Source organism: Myiozetetes cayanensis, unplaced genomic scaffold, assembly GCF_022539395.1.
Source record: "Myiozetetes cayanensis isolate MyiCay16 unplaced genomic scaffold, myiCay2020 scf23, whole genome shotgun sequence".
Taxonomy (NCBI): Eukaryota; Metazoa; Chordata; class Aves; order Passeriformes; family Tyrannidae; genus Myiozetetes; species Myiozetetes cayanensis.
Window position 1 is genome coordinate 1658637 of NW_026087445.1, and position 10747 is coordinate 1669383.

The 10747-nt window shown below is 50.3% G+C and overlaps 1 protein-coding gene across 10 annotated transcripts in view; it reads left to right on the forward strand.

Annotated features, from left to right (window-relative positions):
* EHMT1 (euchromatic histone lysine methyltransferase 1) overlaps window positions 1–9930 on the forward strand; it is a 123487-nt gene extending 113557 nt beyond the window's left edge. For all 10 annotated transcript variants that reach the window (XM_050319759.1, XM_050319762.1, XM_050319765.1 and 7 more), the window contains 3 exons: window positions 4878–4956; window positions 7095–7270; window positions 8288–9930. In XM_050319759.1, coding sequence (XP_050175716.1) covers window positions 4878–4956; window positions 7095–7270; window positions 8288–8471 — 439 coding nt within the window. In that variant the 3' untranslated portion in view covers window positions 8472–9930. The remainder of the gene's footprint in view (window positions 1–4877; window positions 4957–7094; window positions 7271–8287) is intronic.
* The last annotated feature ends 817 nt before the right edge of the window (window positions 9931–10747 follow it).

Genomic DNA, 10747 nt, shown 5'->3' on the forward strand with positions numbered 1-10747 from the left:
TCTTCCATGTTAGGAGCTGCCAGATGCTAAAATGTTTGGTTTTTTTTTTAAATAAAGCCAAAACCTGCTGTTTGTGGGGAGTCTCAGGTCTGACTTCATGCAGGGCTTTCCATAAGCACCAAAGGTCCCAGTGCCCTTGCTCAGTGCCCAGAGACAAGCCAGAGCCTGTGGGTGAACTGCTCCCAAAGAAAAAAGCCCTGACTTTAGCAAATCCTGCTGGAATGCCAACACCCAGGAGGAACAGGCAGTGAACAGACAGCCCAGAGGTGCAGTGAGCACAGGCAGTGCACATGGAGCTGAGAGGGTGCAGATACCACAGCCTGGCTCTGCCCCCCACCCTTGCCAGGAGCTGCTGACTCTCTTCCAGTGGTGGGCACTATCTTCATTATCTGCATACTAATAGCTGAGCTAATTTATGTCTTGCCCAGGCACATTCCTCCTTGACTCCATCACTCTCACACTTATTTTGTTACTCACCAACTCTATTGACTCACTTACCAACTCAGAGTCCTCTTCTCCTCAATCCAGCTGCACTGGATTGGAGAAAGAATCCTGTGATTCTTTATGAACAAAAACCTATGAACGTGGTTTCTTCTTTTCCTCCTCTCTGGCAAAGCAGCCCCGGTGCCAGCAGTGCCTGGGGGCTGCCTGCACATGGACTGGCTCCTCTGGAAGGAGTGTTTTGTGTTAAACATCTGGATTAGAGCCCTGAGTTCCTTTGGGCAGTGGTTATTACTCTGCTTTGGAAGGTATAATTGTATTAAGGTGTAAGGATGACCTTTACTCTGTTACTTTTCATGTGTGAAGGGCAGACCTGGATGGTTCTCACCACGCTTTTAGGGTTGGTCCTGACTCTTTCTGTATGTAAATGCCTTCCTTACACACATGCTGTTTTTCAGCCTGCTCTGTACTTCAGCTACCTTTCAACTTCTCCCTGTAATCACTCCAAAAAGGGTTTCCCTTTCCTGCTTGCAGACTGTCCCTCTGGGAGCAGTGAGCACTTTGGCAGCTGGGAGCCAGGCACTGCCAGCACGGTGGCCCTGGTCCTCCCACCATCATCTCCAGGGCTCCCCAGACCCCCCAGCAGCTCCAGATCCCAACCAACATGGGATTATGAAAGGCAGGTCCTGCTTGGCCAACCTGATCTCCTTCTATGACAAAGTGACTGCTCAGTAGATGAGGGAAAGGCTGTGGATGTGGACCTAAAGTCTTTGGCATCATCTCCCACAGCATCTCCTGGAAAAACTGGTTGTTCATGGCCTGGACAAGTGAACTGGTCACTGGGTGAAAAGCTGGCTGGTGGCTGGGCCCAGAGAAGGGAATGGAGCTGCATCCAGCTGGAACCAGTCCCCAGTGGGGTTCCCAGGGCTCAGGAGTGGGGCTGGCCCTGTTTATCGTCTTTATTGATGAGATCTGGACAAGTGGATCGAGTGCAGCCTCAGCAGGTCCACAGATGGCATCAAGCAGGGTGGGAGTGTTGATCTGCTGGGGAAGGGGCTGGAGGGGGCTCAGCCTGGAGAAAAGGAGGCTCAGGGGGGACCTTCTGGCTCTGCAACTCCCTGACAGGAGGGGGCAGCTGGGGGTGGGTTGAACTCTTCTCCCATGTCTCAAATGAAAGGACATGGGGAAATAGCCTCAAATTGCCCCAGGGAGATCAGATCAGATCAGATATTAGTAAAGATTTTTTGTGGAAAGAGTGGTCAGAGTCTGGAATACATTGCCCAGGTATGATGGAGTCACCATCTCTGGAAGTGTTCCAAAGGTGTCTGCATGGGGCACTTGGGGACGTGGTTTAGGGGTGACTGTGGTAGTGCTGGGCTGCTGGTTGGACTCAATGATCTTGAAGGTCTCTCCCAACCTTGATGATTCTGTGATCCTGTAACAGCCTGGGGACCCTGCAGTGCATCCTGGAAGCAGCAGCTCAGTGAGGGACATGTGGCCCTGCTGGGCTCCCATGGAGATGTGAGGCTCTGCAGATGCTCAGGGGGGTGTTTGTGGGCAGGTTTCTTCTCCCTGGCCTCCAGATTTGTTGCTGCTCAGAAGCTGATGTTGCTCACCCTGTGCTGCTGTTGCTGTGGGTTGTGTTGAATCTCTTCTGTTCATCCTTAGTTGGTAGGTGGTGGAACTGCTCATTCTGGAAATGGCCCAGCTGGAGCTGGCTTTTGTTGGAGAGCCTGGGAATTAGTGGGATGCAGAAAACCAGAGGTTTGTGAGGATCTGGTCTGTTCCTTTTGTATCCGTTGAGTGGGTTTTGGATGTTTAATTTCTTTTACAGTGATGCTTTAGGAAGATCTGCATCAAACCAGGTGTTTTAGCCACACCTTCAGCCAGAGAAGCCCCAAGTGTCCTGTCTCCCACATCCCATGGAAAACACTGGAGCCTGTGCTCTGAATTCTTATTGCTCTTGATTTTTGCTTGGAGTGTGCTCTGATCACAGAATATTAAGGTTGGAAAAGACCTCCAAGATCATCAAGTCCAGCCTGATTGGGTGGTGATGAGTGCCTGTGTAAAGCTCTGGGATGGGGTTATTTGCCATCACTGTGCTGAACATCTTGCTGGGAAGAAAGACTCTGCCTTGACCACAGGAGTTCGTAAATAAAGGGGCTGATGCTCCTGCTCTCTTTTGGATACCTCTTGCACATCCTTCCCTAACTTTGGACCTGGAAAATCAGGGAACCCTTTGTTATCTATAAACAGTCTTGGAAAGGAAATGAGTCCCAGGAACAGTCTTTAAAGGAGCATCAAACCAACAGTTTTTAATAGATTGTGGTATTTTATCTCATGGAATTCTAAACCTGCCGTGGCTGTCCCTGAGCAGGGAGCCTCTCTGGCCAGCACTATTCAGCTCTTCTCAGCTGCTGCTGGGCCAGGCCACTGCAATTTCCCTCCCTCTCTGGCCATCACCTTCCTATGCTTCAGGTCACCAAGGAGCTTGTGATTTCCAGTAATGCTGCAGCCTCACAGGAGTGCTTTATAAACAATAAGATGCAGGGAGGGCAAACAGGAGGCTCATGTGTGGCTGCAGCCTCTGCTCTGGCAGAGCAGCTTTGGCCACATCACTCAGGCTTGGGAACTGCAGCCAAATGATCCCTCCTCACAGAGCATGTGGGGCCTCTCCAGGGTCGTGTTTCGTGGCTCTGCTCCTCCCCAGCTCAGAGTTAAATGCTGCCTTGAGCCACAGGGGGATTGGAGATGGTTGGTTAACACTTGGAATGTGCCTCGGAGCTGCAGAGGAGTGTGAGAGTGGCTGCTGGTCATGGAATTCTGTTGATGCTGCAAAGAGTGTTTATATTAAACTTTATATTAGATAATATTTATTCCTAGTGTGAATCCTTTGCTTATAATTAACTAGTGTTTCACTGCAGGCTGGGAAGACTTACATGCCAAAATCATAGAATCCCAGGCTGATTTGGGTTGGAAGGGACCTAAAGATCATCTGGTTCCACTCCCTGCCATGGGCAGGGACACCTTCCTCTAGCCCAGGTTGCTCCAAGCCCTGTCCAACCTGGCCTTGGACACTTGAAAACCTGCTGTGCTGCTGCTTCTTTGTCATATCCTCCCTCAGCACATCTCCTCTGTGTCTCTCATGCTGATCACAAGCAGGTCAGGGCAGGAAGGGTTGAATCTTGACAGGCCAAAAGTGTTTAAAATGGAGACAGGGGGACAGATGTGGGAACACCAGTGTAGTGGAGATCCCTGCAATGAGGGGGTTTGCACCAAACCCAGCACCTCTGTGGGTGTGAAAGGTGAGGGGTGTGTTTAGTCCTTCTCAGCAAGCCCAGCCTAAGCAGCATCTGCTTCATGCTCCTTGGAGGACCTGCTTGTTGCTGCCTTGTACCTGCTTTTACAGCAAGGTGGTTGCAGCTGGAGTCACAGCTCGGGTTTATTCTGGTTCAAGAGGGACTGAGAAAGAAGCCAAAATCCCTCCAGGGATCCTGCCAGGTTAGGTTAGACCTAAGGCTTTTAAAACAAACCTTTTTAAGGTATGAGGCCTATGTAATCGGTCAGGATAGTCTGGAAATAACAGGAAGGGTGGACACAAACCTTTTGCTTTGGGATGTGAACAGCACAAGCACTGCAGGGGTTTTGGGAGAGCCTGAGTCTGACCAGGAACATGAGGAGAATTGGATTTGTGTGTTGATCTTGGCCAACAAAGAGATTTACAAATGGAAACAATCCTCAAGAAAAATGTAAATTCTGTTATTGAAAGTGTTGTCCTGAAAAGTTGGAGTTTGGAGCCAGTTTTATGCTGGCAGAGCTCTGTTTGCCTGGGTGGCTCAGGGCTGACCAGCACTGCTAAGGCCGTGGTTGCCATCTGTGGCTGGGTTGCATCCCTTTCTTTCCCTCTTCCCAGAAAGAGATGTTTAAACCCAAGCTTGAGCATCTACAGGCTGGGGGGGCACAGGACCAGGCAGGGAGGGACCTGGGGGCTCTGACTGAAGCAGCTGAACATGAGCCAGGGGTGCCCAGGTGGCCAAGAGGGCCAATGGATCCTGGCCTGGCTCAGGAACAGAGTGGCAGCAGCAGCAGGGAGGTGATTCTGCCCCTGTGCTGGGCACTGGGGAGGCCACACCTCGAGTGCTGTGCCCAGTTCTGGCCCCTCAGCTCAGGAAGGACATGGAGGGGCTGCAGCAGGTCCAGAGAAGGGCAGTGAGAGTGCTCAGCCCTTGGAATGGGCTGCCCAGGGAGGGGGTGGAGTCCCCGTGCCTGGAGGGGTTTGAGCAGAGCCTGGATGTGGCATCAGTGCCATGGGCTGGGTGACAAGGTGGGGTTGGGTCACAGGTTGGACTCGATGGTCTTGGAGGTCTTTTCCAAGCCAGCTGATTGTGTGACTGTGTGATTGTGTGATCTTATTTCTGCCCCTGCTCTCCCTGCAGGTACGTGGGGGAGCTGATCTCCGACTCCGAGGCAGATGTCCGTGAGGAGGACTCCTACCTCTTCGACCTTGACAACAAGGTACTGTGTCTGGAGGTGTCCAGCAAGACAAACCCATGGTCTTGCCTCTCCAAAAGAGCAAAGAGAATATTTCCCTCCATCCTGTTGTACAGCATGATCTGAAAGTCTGCAGGGAGCAGTAAAATGCTCAAAACAGTAAACAGGCAAAATACAGTTGAGGCAAGACTTGGAACAGTAGTTGAGGTCAGACTTAGGGCTGGTTAAAGTGGCAGCAGAGCCCAGCAGCACAGTGGCACAGTGCTGCCCACACCACTTTTGATGCAAGATGCTTTTCTGACAAGCCCCTTTGAGCAGCCTGAGGTCGGTTGTTCAGGTTTTGGTACCCCTGTGTGTATGTGCAGGCTGGCACTCATGTTGGTTGCCAGCTCTGTGAGCTCTTCATTAAATGATGAGCTGAAAGACTGAAAACAAAAACCCAGTAAACCCTGTTCACTCATAAGGGGATCCATCAGATACCTTGGCAGGGGCTTGGAGCTCATCCTGCTGCTCTTTCCTCTTCACTGCTCTGCGAGGGCTCTCAGAACACAAATATTGCTTTCAAAAGTACAATCTAAAACTTTTAAGAGAGGAGAGGAGAAGGGTGAGCTGGGGACTCAGAGGAGCGGGGTGGCTTCCAAGGAAGGCTGTAGAATGCTCTGTGTCTTGTTTCTGTCACCAGCTTATGGCAGAGGAGCTTTGCTTTATTTTTTGCCCTTTTTTTTTTAAAGTGACACATTCAGGTAAATAAAGATTCTGGTGGTTGGTCTGAAACAATGGGGTCAAACTGTAATTTAGAAGTTGAAAAGCAGCAGGGACTTCAGCCTGGTTTGTGCATTTATGAGCCCACCTGGCCTTGCCTTGCCTTGGGGTTAGCCCTGGCTCTCTGCCTCGAGGGAGAACCTGTGCTGGCTCTTGGGAAGCCTTCAGGGAAGCCAGGAGGGAGACCAAGGTGGAGCATCTGTAGAAAACCAGGCATCAAGTCATTGAGGGATGGTTAAAACCCACCCACTGGGCTGGGCAGAGGAGGTCAGGGCAGAGCCAGCAGGTCCTGTGGCCTCTGGAGCGATGGGGAATTACTGAGGGTGTGAATCCCAACCCTGCAGGGGCCTTGGGGGTCCTGGGGTTTGAAGGAAAGGCCTGAATGGACTTGTGCATGTCGTGAAAGGGCGGTTGGGTGGTCATTTCTGTTGTCCCTGTTCCTTGAGTTGTCACTCACAGCCATGTGCAAGGTGCTCATTACCTGTTCCAGGTGCTGCTGTCACATCCCTGGATGTGGCAGTGGGTGATGTCCTCACCCACCCTGGCATTTCCAGGGAGTGCTGGGAATCACTGATTTATGCAGCTGGAGCTGGTGACACTGTGTGTGATACAGGCCCATGTGGGGTGGTGTCCCCTCCCTTGGTTGTTGGGATGGGCTCCTGGTGGTGTGACCTGGCACAGCTCAGCCATCAACCAGCCCGAGGTGCCTTCCCAAAAGGGACTTTGAGCACCACTAATGGATCCTTCTGCTTTTGGCCTCTTTGCAACTGAAATTACCTTCTGTAATTAAAGTCTCTGCTTTGCACAGTCATTCTCTGCTGGAAGAAAAAAAAGCCCTGAGGGGGGTTCTTTTATTTTTAAGGAAAACAAAATATTGCTGCTCTCTGGGCCTCGCTGGAAAGGGAATTTCTGTGTTCTCACTTTCACTCTTATCTGCAAAAACCTGTGTTTTCTTGAGGCTCTGGCTTTGTGTTTCCTGGCTGTCATGTTCAATCAGAGGACTGAACAGATGCCTGTTCCTCTATCCAGTGGCTGGTGACAGAGTGTCTGCTCTGAACATCAATGCCACTGTGCCAAACTGGTGCTTGGGCAGGGCAGGGCTGGGAGGACTGGTGTGCCAGGCAGTGCCACGGGCATTTTGATGGGTCTTTGAGCTTGAGGGGGTAGAGTGCTGTGCAGAAAACTGCGTTTTCAGGGTACTGTTGCATATAAAAGTGTGTGTGTCTGTGTGTGCTTTCAGTCCCTTTAAACCCACACTGAGTGTCCTGCCGTGGTTGTTCTTCCCGAAGCTCTCCGGGGGAACGAGCGGCGGTTCGATCGTTCGTTTCTGTTTATCAAACAGCAGCGATGATCCCGACTTTTCACCTCCTCTAATGCAAGGTGCCACGTTTCTCCTGCAGGATGGAGAGGTGTACTGCATAGATGCCCGTTTCTACGGCAACATCAGCCGCTTCATAAACCACCTGTGCGAGCCCAACCTCATCCCCGTGCGGGTGTTCATGTCCCACCAGGACCTTCGCTTCCCCAGGATCGCCTTCTTCAGCACCAGGCACATAGAGGCTGGAGAGGAGATTGGGTAGGTGCTCCCTCTCCTCCAGCCATCCCTTTCCTCCAGCCCCCTCAGGGATCCTGTGGGTGGATCCGTCCCCTGGAGCTTTGCACAGCCCCGGGCTCAACGTGGCTTGTGGATGTGTCAACTCATTGCCCTGACACCCCCCATGTGCTGGGCTGATCCCACAGCATGGGCAGCAGGGCAGGGGGGATCCCAGTGGTCCCACCTGCAGAGCTGCCTCCAGCTCTGGGGTTCAACATCAGGAGGACGTGGAGCTGCTGGAGCAGGTCCAGAGGAGGCCACGGAGATGCTCCAAGGAGCCCCTCTGCTCTGGAGCCAGGCTGGGAGAGCTGGGGGTGCTCACCTGGAGAAGAGAAGGCTCCAGGGAGACCTGAGAGCCCCTTCCAGAGCCTAAAGGGGCTCCAGGAGAGCTGGAGAGGGACTTGGGACAAGGGATGGAGTGACAGGACAAGGTGGGAATGGCTTCCCACTGCCAGAGAGCAGGGTTAGATTAGAGTAGATAGAAGGAAGAATTCTTTTCCAGTGAGGGTGGGGAGGCCCTGGCACAGGTTGCCCAGAACTAGCAACACTTCTTTGGTTTGCTGGAGTTATTGCCACGGAGATGCAACTTGCTCTAGTGGAAGGTGTCTGTTCCCATTGCAGGGGCTTGGAACAGGATGAGCTTTAAGGTCCCTTCCCACCCAAACCATTCTAGGAAAGAGAGGAAATTTAGGTTAGATATTGGGAGAAATCCTCCCCTGTGAGGATGGTGAGGCCCTGGCACAGGTTGCCCAGAGAAGCTGTGGCTGCCCCATCCCTGGAAGTGTCCAAGGCCAGGTTGGGGCTTGGAGCAACCTGGGCTGGTGGAAGGTGTCCCTGCCCGTGGCAGGGGTTGGACTGGATGATCTTTGAGGTCCCTTCCCATCTAGATGGGTCTGTGATCCTCAGACTGTGCTGGCCCCGCTGTCCCACACCATTCTCATCCCCTTTCTGCTCCTGCTGCTGCTGTGCCCTGACCCCGTCTCCCTCTCTCTCCTGCAGCTTTGACTACGGGGACAGGTTCTGGGACATCAAAGGCAAATTCTTCAGCTGTCAGTGCGGTTCACCCAAGTGCAAACACTCGAGCTCAGCGCTGGCCCAGCGGCAGGCGAGCACCTCTGCCCAGGACACGCAGGAGAACGGGCTCCCCGACACCAGCTCTGCCACGGCAGCCGGCCCCTTTTGAGGCTCTCGCTCCCCACCAGAGACTGACTGCTTTTAACCCTATAGATTCACATACTGTCTGAATTTCCATTTAAAAGAGAGGAGAAGGGGGGGGGAAGCGAAAAAAAAAAAAAAACAACAAAAAAGAAGGAGAAAAAAAAAAGAAAACGCGACATAAAAAAAAAAAAAAAAGAAAGAAAGAAAAAAAAAAGAAGAAAAAAAAGAAACCAAACCCGCTCAAGGAATGCCAAGGGTTCAAGATGCTTTTTTAGGGCTGTGCCACCGACTGTTACTTGAGGAATAAGGAAAAGCAAAGCCCTCCTCCGTGATGTTGTCCTGCCCTGCCCGGTCCTGGAGAGCCGCTGGTGTTCACAGTGGCGTGTGGAGGGTGCAGCTCATTCCGTGGGAGCTGCCCCGGGCTCCGTGTCTGCCCGTGCTGAGCGTTGTCAGAGCCCAGGAGAGCCGCCCGTCCTCCCGTTCCTTGGTGGATCCTCGCCCTGAGCCACCTCCCGTTCACGCGTCACAGACTTGGAATACTCGATGGGACTCTGTTTCTGGGGAGAGGGAGGTGCTGGCTCTGGGTTTGCTCGGTGCAGCCCCGGGGCAGGTTCTGCTGGTTGGTTTTTTTTGTTGGTTTGGTTGGTTTTTTGGTTGGTTGTTTTTTTTTTTGTTTTGTTTTTATTATTATTCTAATGAATAACCCTCCCCCTCTCCCCCCCATCTCGCAGGACGTTGTGGTGGGGCCTTTCCCGAGGAGCGACGGGGCCTTTCTAATGAATCCCCTCCTTCTTTCCCAAATCCCACGGCTGTTTTCTCATCTGATGAGAAGAAACCCCCAGTCCTTGCCAGCCCTGGCTCTCTGCAGAGCCCACCCCGCTCCCTCCTCCGTCACAAACCAGCTCTGCCCACGACACTCGGCTGTGTCACTGTCTCAGTGTTGGGTTCCTCCAGGAAGGATTTCCAGCCTGTCCCATGAATGGTTTTTTAGAGAAGGGGAAGGTTGAAGAGGATTTTACAAGACACTAATTCCTTAAGGAAAAAACCCGTTTTTTTTCCTTTTTTAAAAAAGATAAATATGGATGATATATATATTATAGAGAACCTTGACTGGCCGGGGTGAAGAGCAGACGGGACATGTCATGGGGAGAAGATCCCAGATGCCACCAGCTCGTCTGTTCCCATCACTTTGCCCAACCCTGGGCACCTTCAATTGATTTTTAAGTCACAAGCTCTGAAGTTTCAATGGACTGATTTATTTTTTACCATTATTGAAACATTGGGGACAAGCATTAAAAGACTAAAATAAATTAAAAAATAATAATAATAATTAAAAAAAATTAAAAAAAACACAAAAAAAGAAAAAAAAAACCAAAAAACCCCAAAATGACAACAAAAAGAAACCACAAAACAAAACGGTGCTGATTCTGGTGTGATTTTTGCTCACCACGTGAATATAAACTTATCAATTGTATAAAAAGAACAAAGTGATTTTAGTATAAAAATGCAGGAAAAAAACAAAACTTTTTTTAAATTGTTAGTATTGTAGTGTGAATAAATTTGCCATCACCTTTTGTGTGGTGGCTGGGCAGGTCATTATCTTAATTTTTTTTTTTTTTTGCATATATCTTTAAATACTGTAATTAGTGCAGTAACAAGTTTTTTGTTTTTTGGGGTTTTTTTTTGTTCATCTCTTCTAGAACATTCATAATGCCATTTATTATTATTATTTTTTTTCTGTTAATGTTTTTGACAGTTTTAAAGGAGCAGCCTTTTGGCTCTGATCATTTTCTTGTTCTGTTTTCAATGAAATCAATAAAAAAAGAAAAAAAAAAGTGCTTTAAAAGGAGTTTGGCTTTTTTTTTGTTTGGTCTCCTGGGAGGGAATGGACCAGGGTGGGGTGGCACCTCCATGGGTTTGAAAATTAAGAAAGTACAAAAAAAACCACCTTCCTGCAAAGAAAAGCAGCCTGAATGTGTTTGCTTCTTATTCTGGGGGGGGTTGGGGTGGTTTTTTAAATTTAGAAAATTAAAAATAAATAAAATTTTTTAAAATTTAGAATCCTTTGGTATTAAAGTTCGGGAGCCTGGATTCCAGTTGCTGGCTGGGCAGTGCTGTGCTGAGCTTGGCACGGGTTTTGGGGGAACCCAAAATGCCTCTTCATCCCCTGCCAGGGGGAAATGAAATAAAATTAAATCAAAAATACCAGGGAAAGGGGTGAGGGGGAGAATTTACCTGTGAACAATCCCTGGGGATGTCTCCCATCGTAGGAAGAGGAGCTGGGGATGGAGCACAAGGCCC